This window comes from Coturnix japonica, chromosome 5, assembly GCF_001577835.2.
Source record: "Coturnix japonica isolate 7356 chromosome 5, Coturnix japonica 2.1, whole genome shotgun sequence".
In the NCBI taxonomy this organism is placed as follows: domain Eukaryota; kingdom Metazoa; phylum Chordata; class Aves; order Galliformes; family Phasianidae; genus Coturnix; species Coturnix japonica.
The window spans coordinates 23,521,164-23,543,892 of record NC_029520.1 but is presented as its reverse complement, the minus strand read 5'-3'; the positions used below and the strand labels follow the sequence as shown (position 1 = coordinate 23,543,892).

Here is a 22,729-nt window from a genome sequence, read left to right as displayed (position 1 = left end):
GGGCTAAAGAAGTTCCAGTCTGAGGACAGGATGCAACGACTCATCCATCTCTAAGCCTTTTCACCACTGAATGGTCCAAAACCTTTTTCAACTTTGGGTGCATGTGCCCAGAATAGACGAATGCTTCATTTAAATACAGGAAGCATTTGTCATTCTAAGTGCAAGTCTTGACCAAGAGTTTAAAGAGGAAAACCAACACAAAAGTCAGTTCTTAAAGTGGTTCACATCCTTTATGTTCCATCAAGGACTGAAAATACTACAAGTTAAACTAAATGCCTAAATATTAAGAGTTTAATATTTTAGATCTAGCACTTATGTCAAAGACTGTAGTCTACTGTGAGGCTACTGAAACAATGATCCTCAAGCTCACAATTCTGTTCCCTCCCATACAGCATTAACATTTTGAAAAGCCTAATCTAAGTTCAAGCTTCCACAAAGCAGTTACTCAATTTCAAAGCTCTGGCAAAATACCATCTTCTCTCTTTAGTATTAGATTACAATTCCTTCATTCTAGCAGAAAACTAACGTAAGACAGAGACAAATGAGCAGGCAGGCAACCATAACAAACTAGAAAGTTAGCCTGTACATCGTATATCCCAGAGAATACGTTAAAAGCACATACAAGCAACTGTATACAAGATAAAATAGGACATGAACATAGCATCAAAGTTATTCCACCTTTATGAAGCACCTGCACATACCCAATACAATAAAAAATTTTCAAGTGTCAAAACCACCTACATTGTTTTCCTCATGCACAGGTATGGAAAACTAACAATTAACAGATGATGTTTATTTAAGCTGTTAACAATCTACTGTAGAAGGAGAATTAGCATGCCATCAGGAAGAGAGTTTCTGAATACAAGCTGAGCAGATGCAGCAAGACACCTTACATTCCTTCCTTCCTTCTTCTTCTTAACATTGAATATTATAAAATAAACATTAAAAGTGTTATTTCTTGGAAAAGGTGGGAGAATGAAAAAAAACACTTAAAGTATTGAGAATTTCAAATGAGTTCAAGGAATTGATAAAGGCAATTTCAATTTTCCACACATGAACAATCTGTAACATGCACCAAAAAATAACAGAAGATATTCAAAATTTTAAGTGCTTATACCTCAGGCACTGGAAGGAAACCAGGGCATTTCTTTACAATATTTTCAATTATCCAAAGGGAGAGGTTATACTTTACAAGTATATGCCACCACTTATCTTACAAATAAAACCGTATCCGTAACTTCATTTTAACTGACAGAATCCTGTACTTTTTCCATGCAATCCATGAGGCATATCATTTCTGCTCTTCCAGAGAAATGAAGACAAATTTTATGACTCCTAGTACTCCTATTACTCCTAGCTACATGATTTATTTCAACTAAATAATAACGTAGGATACATCAGACAATGACTTTCCAAGGCAAATCTTAACAAATTAAGATGATTCATCTGGCTTTAAAAAAAAGCCACATCCTTTGCAATGAAGGCTGACCGTAAAATAGGTCAATGTGTAATGAAGCATTCTTCTGGCTCTTGCTTGCCAAAAAAACCCAAATAATAATTCATGGGAAAAGTACCTCACGGACACCCAAAAGAAAGGCAGAAATTCTTACCTTAACAGGAAAGCTGCACTTGCCAGTACGAACGCCTTCTTCATCGGTCTGCCACTGATGAGGCCTACTGGCCTCTGGCACATAGACATCTTTCTTTCTCCTAAAGCTTTGCCGTAATTTATTCATTTCTCAGATGTTGATATCCTAGAAGAAGAAGAGAATTATTGCAAATAGGCAACAAACACATTTAGCTGCTTCAGGTTAATCAGCATCACCACAAACATCCATGTGAAACTTCTGAGCTCCTGCAATATCAATAGAGGTCCCTGTGAAGGGGAAATGTTTTGGACAAAGATTAAGAGAAAAGGGGGAGAAATATTCACTTTAAAGCAGAAGACAAATCCATGTTATTTAACATCTTTCCACAGCAACTGAAGCATCAGACCCAGAAATAACTGTTACTCTGAGCATAAAATTACCTAAAATAGCTGACAGAGAAGCACTGAAGAGTGATGGACTTGAAATCCTGTCTCCTTGAATTTATACACCTAGAGCAACCACGCAGGGAATGAGTAGCATAAGTTTCTAAGGCACCCATGCAAGACAAGGATTTGTAGCCTTAAAACAACCCCTACAATTTACTGCTTGTACTGTCTTTTTGTATGGATGATAGGCTCACTGATGTAAATGATGCCAGCTCTATAAGCAGGAACCAAGCTAGCACTACTGCTCAGAAGACAACTGGAAATCACTGCTCTTAGATCACACAAGACAAATTGCCAGTCTCTACCAGCAGCTCAACAATCAAGGTACGGAGCTGGGATCATCAGTACCTCTGTTCTGTCTGTGTGTATGTGCAAAGGAAGCCACCACCTAGAGAAACAACGACCCAGAAGTGTAACAGTGACAAATAGGGAGTGATAGATTGGAGCCCAGGTCTTGAGGGGCATGCTCTAGGCCCAGCTTAAGTCTACTGGTGGAAGTTCCTATTAAAATAATAGATGCATCTAAGGAAAGCATTGAAAAATCTCAAAACAATTGCCCCTTCAAAGGAGGATGGTAGTTCTATAATTACCCTCCCAAAGACACTCTCAAGATGATTTTTTATACACTATACACTCCTATGTTGATTTTTGTATACTCAACTAAACTTTATAGACACGCTCACATACTACACCAGAACTACAATTATCAAATAAGCTATCCTAGTAACAGCCAATAAATAATAAAAAGACTCAACATTCAGCTACAGAAATAAGATGATATGCCATAAAATGTGGAAAATAAAGAAAACATGCCAAGAGGCTTTTTGCTATATTACTCTTCTTTCCTAGAAAAAAACCTCCTTAGAAACACCACATTTCATTTTGGTACAACAAAAATGCTGCAGAATGTAAGGCAGCAAAAGCTAATTTGATTATATATGCTTATTTCCCATAACATTAACTAAGCTGCAGAATACAGAAGTTTATGGGTGACAATGGGTAGACCTGGAACAAAAGTAACTTTAACATCACTACAAACACTAATTTTAAACCCTAAAAAGAATGGCATCACTGCCCAGTTAAAACTGCTCGATACAGGTGAGAAAGAAATCTGCATTCACGTTCACAGCATCTGACATTTAAGAAGCTTAAATTCAAGATCTAACAACTTCAAAACTGGACACAAGCCAGAAATGAAAACTATTATAGAAAACCAACACCTGCTGATCAACTCAATTGATGTTTTCACATCTCATTAAGCACTTAACTATTTCAAGAAACAAGATAGGAGTGTGGGTGAAGAACAGCACTGTTTCATTAACATCAGGACATTTAAGTATAGCAAAATTTGGATCTATAGTCATGATTAAGCCTGCTGCATATGTTCAAGAGTTCAGCGATCAATGCAATGCTACCTGGACCTGTAGCATTGTGAATATTCCATGTTCAGTATATGGAATAATTTATCACGTGTTTCTACGTTAGTAAAAAAGGCAAGGCAAACTTCAACTCTTACAGCAGCAATGTGTGCTCGGAGCTGCTTCATCCACACAGCATAGCATTTACCCATGGACTGAGACACTACCAGCCAGTTATTCCTATCAGGAACCTCACTCCACAGTGAAGCCTGTGAATAAGAGCTCCTGAACTATATATACTTCCTATGACAAGCTGAAGTGGCATTTTGCCCAATGTACTTCCTTTTTACTAAAAACCAAACCCTCCTACTTGTTCTAATTTTGCAGTCACGCTGGCAACAAGCACTTTAAAAATAGCTTTTCTATTTAATATTAGTGCTGACAAATGGCAAGATTAGCTTCTGGTCAGGTGACGAGCGAGCTTTCTCCAGCCACCACACTCCGATTTCCTGAGATCTCAGAATGTTGAGAGTGGGTTGTGAAATAATTTGTCACTTGATGCAAAAGCATTAAGTCACACAGCTCACACAGGATGCACATTTGAGGATTCAGGAGAGAAGCACATGCATTGCTGCACTTAGATGCTGAAATTCTTACTGGATATATCTGGTGCTCAAAATCATTGATATATACTTAACATTCAGAAAACACAGCTAGAAAGCTATTTTTCTGCAGGAAGAACCATTTGAGGAGAGCTTTGGTACTGCTGTTCTCTCTGCCACCCCTTGTAAAGGTCTCATTCCAACCCAACTCAGTTCACTGATAACTAAGGCAGCACAGACACAGAGAAACTGAGAAAAGTGCATGTTGGATGAAATTTTCTTGGCTTCGCAGCCTTGTGCACCACCAGGTAATGGCTACAGAACAAATTACTACATGATAGATATGCATGTTTATTCATGCCTTATTAGCTACTCCGCTTTACCAATATGTTTACTTTTATCCTCCAAGAAATGCAAGCCAATAATTTACCCTTCAATGCGAGATGAGCACACTTGCACATTAACTGAAGCTGGATCACATGCGAGTTGCTGATGATGCAAACTGGAGCTTGGCTTGCCTTGCACAAGTTAACTCACGCAGCCATGCCTTCAGATAAGCGCTTCATTTATATTCTGCATAAATGTTTCCCTGAGAGCAGTTGCTGCTACAAGCTGATTCAAAGTAAAGCATCCGCAGGCAAAACAACTGGTACCTGAGCTGCATTCCCAAGATTAAATGGTTAGATTTTAGGCTAGCGGCACTGCCTAGAACAGATTTTCATACTTGAAGCAACCACTCAGTTTCAGCACTGAGAGAAACAAAACCAACAGAAGTCCATTTAATGTTGCTCTTCGTTCCAAAGTAAAGGAAAAATAAAGGTTATTTCATCTGCACTTGTTAGATTTAGTGTTTTTTGTCTTCATATCAAAGTTTGTGAATAAGACTGTTCCAGATTTACTTGATACTTTAGACCAAAGAGAACATGTTAGTTACCTTGATATCATAAATGAAAATATGCTTGCTCCACTTAACTTCTTAGAGAAACAAATCAGAAGCACTTCTCAACATGGCTGTGAAGATTTGGATCCTCAGAAAACTGTGGTTTTGTGCTTTCGTGTGAGCATATCCTAGTCACACCTGTCCTCAGACTCATATCTAACAGCTACCTTTGAGCATTACAAAAACATTAATTTTACTATGAAATTTGTAGGAGTCCATCCACACCAAGAAGTACAAATAGCCTCAACTTTCACATTTCAGAATAATATTCCGCATTGCTTTTTCTTGTAAAGTTCAGAACGCTGTTGATACTTTAACCTTACTGGAAACCTTAGAATCAGGACATGATGACATCAATGAGGAAACGTGCTTATTTCAAGTCTTGTGGCAAGACTTAGTTTTGGCAGGCGTATCTGCCTGTAGAAGGAGTGCAAATACAATGATATTAAAAGTTCAGATCTATTCTGCTTTCTAATGCACAGTCAAGATGATTGCATAAGAATGTTTCACTTACAAGTGGTGAGGCAGACAAGTAAACATACTGCAGCCAAGGTAAATAGTGTGACTATTATAAAGCTGTAAGGATGAAGTTTTATTTCTCTGAAAAATCCTTATTGTAATGCTCTATCTCTTCAAACTCTACCATAAAAGTTAGCCAAACTTGCTGCAGCAGCTTTGTTGCAATTATTCACCCAGCACGAGAACACAGAGTACCTTTATCTGCTAAGGAAGAAAAGGTCATTCCACGTGTCAAGTTTTGAATACAGAGTGTTGAGCCTTTTTATAAGTGTAGATCCCACAATATCTAATTAAATCCAGCACTGTCACACTAAAGCAAATGAAGGCATGTAACCATATGAGCATTCTCAGTAAAACGTTAACAGTCCAGTTTACGCAATCTAGTATGACTAAACCACAGTATTCAACACGTGGCTTTCCAACCCATTTACCCTTTCATTACCCAATTAAGATCAAATAATGTAACACAAGTAAGTATTCTAAGACACAAAAATATACAAAGATGAAGTAGGAGCTCATAATAGACATATTTCATTATTGCTATTAGAGCTTCAGTTTGGGATATTTTCCTTGTTGCAGAAAAATAAAAGTGTTTGGCAATTAAAAAAAAAAAAATCACTGAAATCAGCATATCAGCTGCAGAATATTGCACATGTCACAGCCTGGGAAACTTTGGACTGTTTCTGTGACACACCTTCCAGCTGTGGAAGTAATGTTTAGACTGTATCTGAAAATACAACTGAAACTGCAGCCTGCAGTGACTTAAACAAGTCCAAAGGGATCTGGGCTGTAATCATCACATCCATTTACCTGATGGTGTTCTTAGAAACCATGATGTTCTGACCTCACCTCAAGCTGAGGTACTGGCTATCTCCTGAAAGCTGACATTTGTCCTCAGGGTGCAGAAGTAGGCACCTTTAAAACAGCCAATCTGATCAATTCAGAAACAGCTGCAGTCCATAAAGATGCCAGTATCTATCAGACTGTGCTCTCACACCTCAGCTTAGGTAACCCATCACGTGAAAACTCTACATCTGCTTCCAAGCACTCCATTTCATTTTTTTCCTGCATCACAGCTGAGGGTGAATAAAAGAAAATGTTAAAACAACATGGTCTTACTGGCAAAAAGCAGAGTTAAAAATTGCACACAGCTTATGAAATACCAGGAAATGAAATCATAAATTGTACTCCAACGCACTATTAACAGTTGGTGGCTAAAACATCCAGCTACTGCACATCCCGACCTAAAGCTCAGAATATTTTAAGGTCATATGCCAGTCAATTCAAACAGCTATCTGCATGCCACAGCAACACAGTTCAGTGTTCTACAACAGTGTGCAACAGAAGTACCAGCACAGCAGCCCCCCTTTTCAAGACTCTCAAATGTTGAGCTGACAGAGAAATACAAGTTTGATCACTCTAAGACTGAAGATATTCCTAAGGCATCGTGTTCCTTATCAGCCAAACAAACCACCTGCCCCTTCTTGTGCAGAAATTCAACAAATACAAGAAAAACAATCCTCATTTTCTCCAGTAGTGATTGTTCTAAAGCAGATGTCCCAGTTCAGACTCCACAGGCAACGCAAGCTCTGACTACATCCCCATCCAATTTGCTTCTAGGTTTTGGTGCAGAGGTACAATGTAGCAATCATTCGGTTGCAATGTAATCACCTGTAACAAACTGTTAACCAAGCAAAAAGCACATCTCAACAAGCTACACAAAGCTGGTCGAATCACACCACCTAAACCAACTGAAAATAAGTACAGGTTTCCTAAAACACCAGCTGTGCATTGTGGAAAGCAGTTCATGCAAGTCTGTTCTGCAGCTCATCGGGATGCATGTGACGAATGCTAACTAACCAAGCCATTCCTCTTCCAAGTAAATCATTTACATTTAGGGCAGCTAATTCCTGGATTTCAAAACAGTTCTGAAAGAAGAACATTCCAGGTTCAAAAACCATCTTTCCAAGCACATGTCAAACTTAGAAAACATACTAGATTTTTCTTTTTTGTTGTTTGGGTTTTTTTCTTTGTTGTTTTAAGAAAAAGAACTTAAAGGTCTAGAAAAAAAATAAATAAATGGGACAAGATTTCTTTTAACTGTGCATGTCCAGGATCCAAAGTCTGAAACCATCAGCACCAACAAACACAAATGCATTTTCACTACTGAAAGAAAATATCTTTCACAATTTAAACAAACCCACTTTGTTGGTAAATAGGTTGCATAAATCTAAGGTTTTTACACTGGAGTTACTTCAGTAGTACCAGTGAGTATTTCACAACCACGAGAACGATGTTCGAATAGAGAGAGTTGTAGCCAGTATGGCAAACATCTCCTGCTTATAAGCACCAAAGGTCAAATAACAACAAATGATACTTCTGCACTACTGATCTGATCGTTACCTTCTTACTGTTAGGTCAGTAACATGTGAAGGCACAAATTCTTTTGTTTCTGGATTAAAAGTGACAGCAGAAATTGGAAGAAACCAAACACTAAATCAGATTACTTGTAGAGTCTACTTCATCAGGGTAAAAACAGGTATACCCATACGGAGGCTTTATGTTCCACAGAAGAGATGTGCATTACATGAAGGTGAAAGCCACAGCATTTTGGAGAACTGAGCCAGCAACAGTGCTCTGCACTGCCTGAAGTCCAGTCCATCAGCCTGCACAGCCCACATTGTGGATGTATTTGGAACAGTAAGCTACACATCTTTATTGGCTTTATGAGATATCTACAGAAGGAATGGATCACAGCGTTGAGAAGTCTGTTAGAAAGAATGGTATCTACAGAAAGGCAGGTAAATCAAACCAGGTAAATCTACAAGGATAGCAGCATGCTGGGATGCAGAACAGGAAGCAACTCGGTGATCTCAGCTGTAAACAGCTATTTTTGCTATATTCACATGTGCTCTCAAAAGTAAATAGTTAAATGACTTTTTGTCTGATGCAAAATGCTCTGGAGTAGATTAACTAAGACTAATTGTAGAAAGGACAAGAGGATCTCATAAGAAGGAACAACAGTGATAAAAACAGCAGTGTAAAGCACATGGAAAAAAAAGAACACTGCTTAACTGTAAATAACAGTAAATTGGAATTGGATGTTTAGTCCTCTACAAATAGATCGTGTCACTGTCAAGTAAGTGAACAGTATTACAAGTTACTTTAACAGGAAGAGAATAAAACCAGAAAGGTGCCACCACACACACACAAAAAAAGCCAACAGGCTACACTCATCTTTAATACTGCACAGATCTTGTAGTTACTTCACCCTTCCTAAAATCAAACAAAAAGGTTCAAAAGGGTAACAAGAATTAAAACTACATGACTGCTTCTGGACAAGGAGAGGTTAGGTACAAAGGTCCTTCCTGTTCATTTTCTGGCACTACCCCTTCTGTAGCTCTTCCCACAAGCAAGTTGCTTTTCTGAGGTAATGATGAAATTTCCAGTTCTTACGATCTAGAAACTCGGGACAAACAACTGAATTCTACAGCAGTCCAAATTTCTAAATAAAAGAGGAATACTTTCATGATATGCAATTAACTTGAATTATTCCCTGCCCCAAGATGTTCTGCAAACAAAAAACATTGCAGATTTTAGAAGAATAATTCTCCCTGAGAATTCTCTCTAAGAATACTGGAACACTGAGCTGCAGAGCCCTTGTTCCAAGCCTGCCCAGTTCACAAGCCCGTGTCCATTCACCAGAAACTCCGTGCTCCGTCTTTCACAGCATCATGCCAGAGCTGCTGGTGTTTGGCCACAGAGAGACCAACAGGAGCAGGCTCACTGTATGCGGTAAGAAATTGTCTTTCCCAAGCCCACAGAAGCAGAAGTTTCCACAGCTAAACACATCTAAGCAAAAACAAGCACAGGAATTTGTGCATTACAGATAGCTCACCAAATCTGAATTAGTATGGCAACAAACCAAACATGTATTAGTCAGTCTCAATTAGAAAAGTCAAAGTTTGCTTAAACTGCCATGAAGCATGTATGAGGAAAAACTGAGCTCTAAGTATGCAAACAAGGCAATAGAGGCCTCCATTTTATTAAGGCACGAGCACTCAAATCCATCACCACGTGGCAGCTCTTGTAGGCAATTCAAGTCACTTCACTTGCTCCCATCCTCCAGCAGTTGAGTAAACATAACTAAGATCCTTTCATCTCTACATTTTCTTCAGCTTGTTCACACTAAATCAGCCACGCTTTTGTCTGCAGCCAACGCAACAAGATTAACTATTACCAAAGGCATTTTTAATATTAATTTAAAACTCAAAGGGAAACTGTGAAGGTCTTTGTCAAGCTTTTGTGGAAAACAGTGACTTTTGATAATGTAAATAACCCCATAGAAATGATACACTCACTGTGTCTGGCAGTCAGAACTTTTGGTCACCCCTTAATAAGAACAAATTTTTCTTCACAAGAAATACAGTTCTTATTTATTACATTAGGAATTCGTGTCAACAGTTGTACACCTGTCCACTGCAAGTCTGAGTTGTTTCATAGCTGTTTTCCCATAATAGCTCTTTGCAAAACATCGTCTGGAACTAATAGCATTACTTCTCAAATCTGTTTGCTTTACACAAATGTAATCAAATCAGAAGCTAGCTTAATTAAATCAGATACAAACTAAACCCATGTTCTTTTAAGCACACAGGATGCAGTGTTTTCTGAATTCTCCTGATATTAATGACAGAACCGGTGAAGTCACAACCAGTTAAATACGTTTAAAAATACTCCGCATCCTCTCTAGATTCTAATACAACCCATATGTTCCTTTGCCAAGAACTCACAAGCCCTCTGAGAAACCTGTCACCATATTCCCTGTTCCAACTGTCTAATCGGGATTCTTCAACACAATACCAGCTTTTCAGTACCATTCTGTCCATACACAATTCGTATTCCTTATGATTACACAGCACATAAAACTTCATTTCATGCCTCATGTTTCTCACATCTGCCTACTGTGAGAACTGTAAGAAGATCCAAGCGCAACTTCAATGGCTTGCTTACACAGTGATTTTGGAAAATCAGATGCAACAACAGAGGAAAGATGATGTATTTCAAAAGGATTTATCTTAAAAACAAAACAAAACTGGTCGATATAATCTGTGACAAAAACAATTCCAAGTACCATGGAGTCAAAGTTACCAGAACATAACTTTCATATTGCAACGAGAATATGTTGACAGGGTGACTTACGTTTTTTTTCCTCTGGTCCACCAGTAGTACTTCTCTTAAAACTCCTCTTGCAAAATTCTTCTCCTGGAGCTATAACCTTGACTCCATGGATACAGGAAAAGATGTGAACCTATGGGCTGAGAAAGAAACAGAAAGGATCAAGTCAGGCTCAATACGGGCTAAAAATGCTAATGGGGCAAACAAAGAATGAGGTGTTGGCCCAAAAGTATTAAGGGACAGAACGACTGCATTTAAGGGTTGTTTTTTTGTTGTTGTTTTGTTTTTAATATTAAAAACCCTCCATATTAAGGTTTTCAGTTTGGTTCTTATAAACAGATGCACTCCCTCCCTGTTTCTAGTTGTTTATGGCTTTTTGTTGGTGAAGATACAACTGTTTGTGCTTATGGATGTCTAGGACATAAATTTGACTGCTATTACAACCTCACCTTCACTACTGATAGCACACTCAAACATTTCATTTCACAGAAGTTACCAGTTTCACTACAGTCACTATCATGAGTATCACATTATTGCTAATACACACTAATACTGTGATCCACAATTAAATAATCATTGAAAACATCAAGACAGCTTGACACACCATTAAATTCAGGAGTACACACCCAAATGGTTATTTAGAGCCCCTTTAGCTTCAGTGGAGAGAAAAAGCAGTTTAAAGTCATACATACCTAATTTAAGCATACTTAAAAATGAAAACACTATCACCTAAGTAGACAAATGTTACCACATAATTTCCAATTTTTTATGCACAATATCGAATTAATAATTATAAAACTCTTCCATGATAGTGAAGTAGAATTGTGTTTGCTTTTAAGGAAAATAATACTAATCATGAAACAAGAGCAACATGAGTACCTAACAATTTAGTCAAAATACTTGTCCTTCCCAGCATCACAGCAGTTTAATTCCATTCTACAGACCACATTTAAACCAGTTAGTCCACTATAACAACCTCTAGTAGAGAAAGGGAGAGAATAAAATCCCCTTTCATTACCTAAGACAACTGCTTCAAATAAAATAATAAAATAATAAAACTGCCTTGCTTACCAAGTGCACTGCAACAGCACGCATCAGCATTTCAACTTCCACTCAGAATTAAATCTGAGGTAAATTAACATAGAAACTAAGTCTTTGGCTTAGCCTGAGAGAGTAAGGGATTCAGCCCTGCTGCACCACCTTGCTGGTCACAAGACACTGGAATCTTCATCTTTCTTCTGTTACCTTTCTGCTCCCCATATTAAATCCATTTCTTAACAACCAAGCTTTATTATCTCTTAAAATCAGCATAGACTTTGCACTACAATACAGACAATTACTACACACAAACGTTCTAAAAGCCAGTGCAAGCCTTTGCATGTTTGTTTTCCTTGCATGTTGTACTGGCATTCAAATCAATTTTAAGAAAAGGCCATAATGTGACTCCTGACACCAACAGTTCAAATTAACTCTCACATAATAATCTGTGCTGAAATTGTCTGCAAGATCCAGGGATTAACAAAAATGTTTCCATATTCTTAGTGCAGCACTCAGTATTGACATGACATTTAATCAACGGCAATTAACAGTCAGTTAATCACATGTTCAAAACAAAGTAAGGACACGCAGCTCAAAATGCTGCTGCTCCCATTTAGTTTCCCAGCATATCTACGTAAGCAGCTGAGATCCATCCACCAGTGCCACAATCCCCAAGCCACAGACGGCCACAAAGCTCCTGAGCCATCACAACACGTCAGCTGCTCTCCCATTTACAAGATTCTAAATCACCACATTTATTTTGGCACTGACTTACCGATAGATGGCAAACTCAAAGAAAAACAACAGTAGAAGAGAATAAGCTGCTATTTATTCCACAACATCGTCAAATGAAAAGACAATTACAAGGAGGAACACCTGCTGAAGTAAGTTAGACACATCCAAAGCAGATTTTGTCAGCTAGGATCAAGAGATCTACAGAAATAGTGCATACTGGACTGCCACTGAACACCTACCAATATAGTCTGGCCTAGCCTGTTACTTTGGAGAAGTAGTAAAGCAGGGGCAGCTATCAGCATTGTAATTGTCTGATGTTGCAGGCTTTGGCAATTACTGATGAACTTAAAGAACCTGAATAAAAGCTGAATGAAAATTAGCCATCTAATTACTCACAAGACAGTTACAGTCATCTACTGCAATATACACAGCCCCACGCTGTGCTGCACAGGGCCTGCTGGCACAGCGTGCCACAGAGGGCACAGCCCAGAAGTAATGCAAGCTGGTCATCATGGGGCTGCTGCAGCCTCTTGAATCACAGAGATAGCTGTCATCTTCCCAGCTCTAAATTGCTTGGCAGAGGAGCATGGAAAGCCAAACAGGAAACACCCAGGAAAACTGCCTTCCTTCTCACTCTGCCTCATGCTCATTAGAGCGATCAATGAAGCTTCAGGCTCAGCACAGACAGAAATATCACCTGGCCAGCATCCAGCAGCTGCCTCCCCACACCCACAGCACTGTGCATTGCTACTGGATCTCCCAGGCCCAGCAGAGCATCGAGCAAGTAGTCAACTCGCTACTCTCAGAAGCTTCCTCTGAGTACCCGAACATTCAGATTCTACCATCACCATATCACACACTGCCTGAGGATGAATAACCGCAGCAGCAAGCAACAGATTCCACTCCTGGTACTAAAACGTTTGAAACAGAAACAGCAGAGGCTTTGCTCTGCTGTGAGGTGGGATGCGGTGTCACTGCCTGCTCTCAGCACCACAACTTACTTCCACGGCAGACAGTTCCTTCCAGGGTTGGCAGTTGAGCTGGGAGACAAACCAGGACGAGCAGGAAAGCAGGCTAAAAACACCTGCGATGTGACAGGCAGCACCCAGCAGCAGGCAGGCACAATGGGGACTAAGTGCACACTGCCAGATTCAAACCAGCAGAGAAGTCAGAACTGCATTACCTCCATCAGTGACCAGTCACAGAGTCCACTGATTACTGCAGCACACTGAATAAACTCAATTATTCTTACAGATGACCCTAGTATAACTACTCTATTCATAGATCACTATTCTCAACAGTGCCTTCTGTTCTCCTTTTCTAAGCCTGGAAACTGTATAAAACAGTCTGTTCCCTACAGAACATGCAATTGTCCTTCACATGTTAGGCAGCGTGTAGGGCACTGGTAACAACGACAGCACCAATTAGAATGGTATTACAGCTACGTGGGAGACAACACCACCTCCTTTCACAGGGAATCACAATTATTCATTCCTTAGTTATCCCATAACTGCTCTATGTACATTACAATTTACCTTACTAGACTCAAGGAGTGAACTTTGGAGCAGGGAATGCACACAGATAGTTGACACAAGTTGATCCTGACCACAGACCCAGGGAAACAACCACCACCTTACCTCCCCTTGATGTCACATCCCACTTGATCTGATAACATAAGCGTACATGGCAAAGGGTCCACACAAACTGCACTGCTGTTGACGCCAGCACCGCCCCAATTCATGGCAACTACTATCTTGTAAAGTGTACATGGCCAAAGTACCAAAGGATGACTACATGAGATGCAGTACACTCTCTCCACGATTGTATCCTAGCACAGACAGTTGCATACACGTCATACTACTAAAAGAATAATGTCTATTGCATCATAAGGTTGGCTGTCTACCAGGCACCAGTCAGCTCTATTACAGTGCCACCCCAATCCACTCCGTGTTCATTCTGTTGCTTCTCAGTTTGAATACATACTTGGATGGTATGCTGCTGCTGAACCAAGCTGATTGCTGGAGCACAGCTCCAAACTTGAAGACACAGCTGGGTGTCTGAATTTTGCATCCAAGCTGTGTATCCAACTGCTGACTTTGGGTGCTTCACCTCCTGAGTTCACCTGCACAGCAACACCTTCCCTGCAGCATTCAAGAGCCAGGCACACCGCACCAGCCAGCTACCACTGCTTATGGCAGCTTATTTCTCGGGAGGACAACGCTCAGACATGAAGTACAGAGCTTCTCATCTCCTAAAATAGGTTTCTTTCAACATTTGTATCAGCCTTGCTCTCCGCAGCAGAGATGCCGAAAGCATTTATATAAAGCCTTCTCTCGTAAATATAAGCATTTTATCACATTAATTTCCCAGCATCAAGACTGAGAGTATGGAAACCTACTCAAAAAAAGCAGCATCAAAGAGCTGGCAAAAATAAGGAGATCCAAACATCTATTACATGTTTCTTGGGCCAATTTAGTCTCATGACAGTAAAATTATGCAAGTGACTACAGCCATTTGAATTGCATGTCTCAGAAAGGCTGTTGGAAGCCACAAACTGCCTTTACTCAGATTTCACACCAAGGACATTTTAGAGTTACGTCAAACTGTTTTTTTCCAGCCGTTAGGCAAAGTGTGCAAACTTATAAATATTACACAGAAAGATCATTCATCCATGCAATAACGTGCTTCTCAGTTACTTACACTCAACGTTTTGCCATACATAAATAAATGTCATGAAAGAAGCCTTAACTTCAAAATAAGTAAGGTTAGAACTTGCAAGAGCAGCCTAGTTTGTCACTCCATTTGTATTCTTCTGTGGCTAGTAAAGAGCTCATATATTTGAATGAGTTTTCTATTTTGTTGTTTCCTCACTGTCTATGACCAAAAAAAAAACCAAACTCTATAAAGGAAAAGGCCACGTGGGAAAACATCTTATTCTCTTCTTCCATCTTCCTCTGTCTGTCCCTCTCTCATGAAGTAAGACCATGGGAAGCTGACTCACAACTCTGTCCACACAAGGATTACGTAGAACCATTTCCATGAAATACCCAGTGTATGACAACAGAAACTTTCTTAGCTTTTGCAAATCTCGAGTCTGAGTGATGCCAGCACTACTAAGTGACAGCAGTCTCCAGCACAGTCACACTGATGCTGCTGCTGGGAATTCCTTGTTACAAGAAGGGGCTGCAGCCCATGCGCCATTTCGACAAGTACTGTGGATTTCCATTTTCTGTGCTCACTCCTCATTTTCTCTCTCATATCTAGTCCGGCATTCAGTTTTAACTCACAGCTCAGTTCTATGCTGGCCAACACGTTTACAGTTCAGATGTTTCTCAAGGTTCAACATTTGCAATGACTGAAAGTAGACTATACACCCTAACATCATAAAATGAAGCTTCCTTAATCCTGAATCCACACCAGAGAAAACAGCATGACTAGGATTCTAAACCTCGAAGCTGAAAAACAACCACAACTATGTCCAAGACCATTTTTTCCTACCCACTATGATATTTAAAAGAAAACAAACCACAGTGAGGTGTTTTTTACTACTCATGTAACTTCTTTCTCTCAAATCTTACCAAAAAAAAGAAGAGATAAAGATAAAGGACACCAAAATTTCAGTCAAGAATGAAAGGCTTTACATAGTTTTCCAGAGCCTACAATGCGAACCTCTAAGCTTTGATGAGCTGCTGTAACAAAGCCAAGATAACCACGACTGCCCTGCATTGTGCTACAACCACACCCAGGAATGCAACACATGCCAAAACTCTACAGTTGCTCACTGACATAGACATAAGAGGAATCACAGTATGCACTCAGTTTCTCACCACTGGAGTCATCTACTTCAGCCAACTTGCTATAAACACCTAATTCCATAGATACAGGAGATTAGAGCCATATGCAAGAGTCCCAGCTGATAACTGCACATATAGTTAGAGCAGTATAAAATTAAGGAAGAGGAGGAGATACGGGAAGCAGCCTATTTCTAGGTCTGCACACTCCAAACCCAATAGAGAGCCACCCAAAAGCTAGATAAGGCTGTGACAGAAATCTGAGGTTAGGGCTGGAGGCAAATTTACTATGTGTGTGGGGTGGGGGGGTGGGAGGTGTGGTGGTGGTGCAGGGAGTGAAAAGAGAGCTGGTATCAGGTTGCCTCTTAAGACAAGGCACAAGGATGTGCTTGACAACACTGTGGAGGCTATGGAGCACCAGCAGCCTGCCCTCAGCTCTATCTTTGTGCTACAAACCTGCATCTGCTGCTAACAGCCATTCCATGCTTTCTGTGCCAGAGAGCGGCTGTAAATGCAGCAGCTGCCCCACCCCATTCCCACCCTGTTTCTGCAGTAAAAAAGTTAAAATCCTACTATAGGTTAATAACTTGATAATGCACTCAATCTGAGCCCATACATTTCATTAATACAAACATCCACAAGTCAACTTCCAAAATAACTGAGCTTAATCTTCAAAAGTTTTCAAACAGCATGAGATAAAAGTTGATTTGATCACCACTGCTGAGCAGATAAAGCAATTCCACCCTCCTGCATCTGTCTAATAAAGCATAACATTCAAAAGAATTGAGCAACCTTATTATCCAGAACCAAGTCCTTTGGCACCAATTCTCCTTCATATAATTATTTTGGGAATGGGGAATAAAGGAAACAAGCTTTTTGAATTCCTATAATAAAGATTATCTGTGGATTATGGGAGCAGCCATTGCACACATTACTGACTTCACTTATCTCCTAGGTCTGAGGAGAAAAACCTACAGAAATACAGACAAAACAAGCGTAGAGCTACTTCATAGCCAGCACAAATGTTGCAAAGTGGCACCTCAAACAGTTTTAAAGAGGTTAACTACTGGCAGACATCACAAAGAAATGGATTTGGAACATGAACAGAACTGTGGATTAGTGTAATGAATATATTCTGTGATGTTCAAAATCCAAGCCCATGTTTTCTGACTGGACAAACATCCAAACTGCCCTTCTAAGTACAACATTAAAAGACAAAGCACTTATTTAACACATTTCAAAGATTCAAACTGCTTCAGTCTATCAGTACCCAGAAATTGATTTTCTGACTACACAGTTAATTGGTTAAATATTCTCACCAAGAATACAATTATGAATATTATTTAATGATCTCACTGAATTAAGTTTTCAGTAGAGGTATCTTCAGATGAAAAGCCAAGCCCCTCAGCTATACTAGGATGCCCATTTAAAATAAGGAATAGACTTCCTCACAGTGCCTAGAAATTCACACACAATCTAACTTTAGAACTCCCACCAAATAGGTCATTCAGTTTTTCAGGAATGAAGGAGACATTCACAAACTTAGTTCAGAGAATCAGCAGTGCTTAACTGGTCAAAGACAGCTGAATAGAGCACACGGTTGTAAGTAGTTCAGTCAGAAGGGCGGACAAATATCTTCATGTTTGAATCCAGCACACCCAGGATTTGAGAAAAAAACCTCCTATGGACTCTCACTTTTATCTATAAAATGCAGTCATTGGTTTCTGTAGTACTTAACTTACCATGTGAAAAGTGTCTGCTGTTTTAAGAACTTCAATGATTATTCCCCACACAGTCTTGGCTTGTTGCACTACACATAAATAAAAACAGGTAATATAATCCTCAATATTCATAGCAAAAAAACAGCTAGAGCAAAATGCGAGAACACAGCCATGACACACTGCCGGACAGCCTGAGACACTCCCTTTGCATTCCCTACGCCGCCCACATCCCCTCATGGTAGATGCACAGAAGCAGCACACAACAGGAAGGGCCTTCCCAGTCTACTTTCTGGGTCAGGTTCCCTGAAATAGTTCTGGGAAGCCTAAACAAGCTGGACGTGACCTCAGGTCAAAAAATAATAGCTACACTGACTGTGCTGCCAGCTATGACTAGCTGCAGCCTATCTCACATCTCCAAGATACCACAATACACATAAACCAAAGCAGTCACCAGCTATTTGCTTTTACCTAGGTTTTGGTAGCATTTACATCAGTTCTAAGAGACCCGATTCACAAGCAAACATTTTCAAAGACAGTGTTATAATAGCAATCCATGAGGATGTCTATCAGAAGCAGCAGCCATCCCACGCCACAAAAACTAGCACAGCTTACAGCAACAGCCATTCACAACATAGCACCAAAAGTAGCACTTATATTGTCTATACAACATTAAAAATATACTACATTATATTCATGTTATAGTTTTGCAGTATACGTGCTCATAAACTCTGTTCTTCTGTGATGGAGAACAGAAACCAGTGGATTTTAGCAGGCAACACAGTCCTCTTCTTGAGTACTATGACCTATGCAATGCCATCCGTGCCACCACATCTTCTGCAATGCAACGATCATGCCATCAGCAGAAGAGGCCACTGCAATCTACCTGCCTCTCTACAGCACAGCACCTCATTTCCCACTGTCTTTGAGTCATGAGCAAGATTCAGTCAGCTCCAGCTGCGTTTGCTGATAACCTAAAAAAACTGAAAACAACTGGCAAGAAACAGAGCAACAGAGAGCTCTCAAATAAGCTCTCACAAAACAGTATGTTTACTTCCATAAATCAAGTGTTATTCAAAAATCCTTTTATCTGCAATACTCAGCTTTGCTGTATTGATAAAGCTACTTTATTGTTCAGCACACACCTACAAAAACAATTTACAAAGACTTGTTCTAATGCCAGATATAAGCTCTAAAAGTAACTCGTAAGATTGCTCAATATAAGTCAGCCTTTGCATTTTCATTCAGTTTTCTTGAACTTATTTCATTATGCCAGATGCAGGTTAAGGCCTGTGCAATGGATTGCAAGCACAGGAGTAGATCCCTGTATGAACATACAAGCCCTCCATTTGATTATGAGTAGATTCCTAACAAAAATCCAAAATACTGCTGGTTTTAGAAACAAGTAATAACATGCACGTACCCTGGAAGAGCCAGAACACTACTGGAATTCCTACCTGAAGATTAGAGCACCCACCCTGCTGTAAGGAGCCTGCTTCACCAAGAAGAGCAGAAGAGCAAGGACAGCCATGCAGCAGCTCATTCTACTGCAGGAAGCAACATTCTGCTGCCATCCCCTGAAAATATGCTTCACCCTTACTAACAAACACACTGCACACACAGAAAAAGGACACATCACATCACTCTATTCTATGTATGCTTTCTGCAAAATACCCCATCCCTTTACAACTGCATACGCAAATATTTGACAAGAGAGCTTCCCTGGATTACTGCCTCTCACATAAAGGTATTAATGTAGACCCACAGCAGCAGAACAGCACAGCTAGAAACAAACGACTGATTTTGCCTTGCAATTGTATCAAAGCTAATCTTTTACAAGGATCTTCAAAAACAAGATGAGGTATTGAATGTAAGTAAAGATTAAGACTCCAGTCTTGCACTGAACAATGAGTTTTTTCACCATTCTTATATATATATATATATATATATACACAAAAAACACGTTGTAGGTTCCAAATTCTGAGTACTAATCTGCAGAAGAGTAACTAATGAATTCATACTCATAAATTGGGAAGTGCTTTTAAATAGCATTACATTGTACAATAAAGAGTATCTGAAATTTCAGGCCCTTTGAGAGTGTTCTTAATATCAAAAAAAAACAAACCAAACCCAGCACACACACACAAAAAAGCCAAGCCATACAGTAACAATAACATAGTGGATCACCAGCAGGTTGGGTTGAGGGTATGTTGGGGGGTTGGCTTTGATTTTATATCCACAGCTATTAAGTTTGTTAGCCACCATCTACTGTATTGTTCGCATCTGGTTCATCTGAGCAGTTCACTTTACTGGCTGGTACAGAAGGCCTTATCATCTCTGCGCCCTTTCCTGCAAGGAGGAGACACATCTTTATCTAAACGGAGCTAAGCAGGATGAATGACATTAAAAAGGAAACATTACTCAGACTTCCTGGTATTTTATCTTTCAAGATCTCTTAAATAGACATCTGAAGTTTATCATGGCATCTGCTTAACCATATCAAAAGACTGGTAATGCACCTTAAAGAACAAAAATTACAAGTGTCTGTGAAAACCCAATGCACGTCTAAAAGGCATTTTAGCTACATTAGGAAAGAGTACAAGAAGCAAAACAAGTACCTCCTTCAATACAGATACAGGGGGAGAGAGACCAACGTTCTTCTCTGATACCAGCACTTTAACTTTCTGTCATTGGCACAGAACTACATACAAGCATCAGATCAATACAGAAACTGAAGAATGCTTATATCATAAAGATCATTTAGGAATAAAACAATTCACAACTCTCTCAAGGGGGGAAAAAATGCTTCCTAATGGATGCACACAATGACCACTGCCATGGGCACAGAGGAAGGAACCTGATCAACCTGAAAAGACATTTTTAAACTTGCACTGAAACATGCTGTGCTACTTACATATAGTTTTCAATTGTGTTTGCCAAGCAGGGGGAATGTTAGCAATTATTCTTTAATTTGAGAATACAAAATCAACTCTTCCATTTACAGAAGTCACGTCAGATTTTAGGCAACACAGTGAGACTGCTGCCCAAGAGGTGGAGGCAGTGATAGCAAGACAACAAACATGCAGCACACAGAAAGCACGTTCCAGGACTTATTCTAAAATTACACACCAAAACAAGATGCCATTAGGCACATAACATCCCTGTCAACATACCACATTTAGATGGACACTGAAATACCTTTAAAACATTTTTAAGATAACTGAACTCAGTCTAATCTGGAGTTGGTATTTCCTGACCATTGGTGAGTAAATCTAAGCCATTATTAGATATCAGGAAATACCCACCCCCACAATCAATTAGTATTTAGACATATATCAAAGCATTATGCATTGAACACATTCACTCATAGTGAATGTATCTGTATGCCCTACAGGCAAATGCTGGATAGAAGAATTTCATGCCAGACTTGAGGTAAACAAAGTATAAAAATCAAGTCCTAGTACTACCAGTAAAAGGTACACTGGGTCCAGTACCTCACTTCACTTGTAACCTCCAGTTGCACTGCAAAATAATGCTGAGCTCTCACAACGTTATCTCACTTCCTTCACCCACACATTACAAAGCTGCCTGAACTGAATCAACCCACATTGCTATCATACTTGGGATTATGGCTTAAAGAGGAATTTGGACTGGGACTGTATGTTCATCACAGTGATGACAAAGGTCTTCAGAACCCCAGTGCTGGCAGCAGAGGCTGTAACACACCCTTCCGCCTCAGCACAGCACACCCTGCCCTGCTGCTGCCCATCACCTCAGCGACCACACGATGAGGTGCAGAGTACTGGGACTCCACACACCATCAGAGCACAAGAAAATTTACTACTACTTAGCTTTGCTTTCCTTTCCATTAAAAATAGTAGAGAATAGAAAGCAATTCCTAGCTAGAATAAATAAACTGAAATGGTATCAATCCAGCAAGTCAAAGACAACAGCGCAGTTATATTCAGAAAGGCCCTGTTGTGGACAATCATCCTCTTCATTTCTGTACAAACCAAAATAAAAAACTCAGCAGGAAAGTCACAGTTATAACCACCCCCCTCTCCCATCTCCCTGTAAGTACTCACAGAAAGTCTCCATGCCAGCAGCCAACACACCACCATGATGCAAATATTAAAAGCCATTCTCATCGCTGCACGCCCCACCACCCAGGGCTCCCTCTGCTGTCCTTCTCCCACATCCCTTGAAAGGTTAAAGATTTGCTCTACAGCAGCCATGAGAGCAACAAAAGAATTTCTAACTTACTTAGAATTACTTGCAAATTCATAACAATCACTGCTGAAATTACTAGCCGTTATTAAATTTCCATCATTTTTCTATTACAATTCTATAAATTCAGCTTAGGCTGTACACGGCTTTCTCAAAGTCAGCAATTCAATTAAATCCTGAATTCCTGGTAAGCATCAAGACTTAAAACTTCTGCTTTGAAGGAAGCTGATAGCTTTACATCAGTGAATTCATGCTTCAAAGGACACGATTGTTTTTCTGAGTACAGCAGGATTTTTCCCCCCCAAGAAAAAGCTAAGCCCTTATGAAAACTGACATTCAGTCCCAACACCACACCCAAAAGAGCCAACCACTTACAAAACACAATTAGATATTCTTACAGCTCTTTTAATTGTAATCAGCTCTCAGATTCATGTACAGATTTTGAAGGGGGGGGGAACATAGCACAACAATTCCTCACAAAGCTTTGCCATTTCATTTTAATTCACAAAGATGGCTCCTTCTCATTATCTGAAAGACTACTACATGCCACAGGCTAAATGGGATCCAGCTCTTTTGGAAAACAGTTTCAGG

The 22,729-nt window shown here is 39.7% G+C and overlaps 1 protein-coding gene across 12 annotated transcripts in view; it reads right to left on the bottom strand.

Moving 5' to 3' along the window:
* Positions 1 to 22,729, bottom strand: part of NUMB (NUMB endocytic adaptor protein) — an 88,523-nt gene that overhangs the window by 32,943 nt on the left and 32,851 nt on the right. For all 12 annotated transcript variants that reach the window (XM_015864606.2, XM_015864604.2, XM_015864603.2 and 9 more), the window contains 2 exons: positions 10,654 to 10,769; positions 1,611 to 1,754 (listed from right to left, as the gene is read on the bottom strand). In XM_015864606.2, the coding sequence (XP_015720092.1) occupies positions 1,611 to 1,736 (126 nt within the window). In that variant the 5' untranslated portion in view covers positions 1,737 to 1,754; positions 10,654 to 10,769. The remainder of the gene's footprint in view (positions 1 to 1,610; positions 1,755 to 10,653; positions 10,770 to 22,729) is intronic.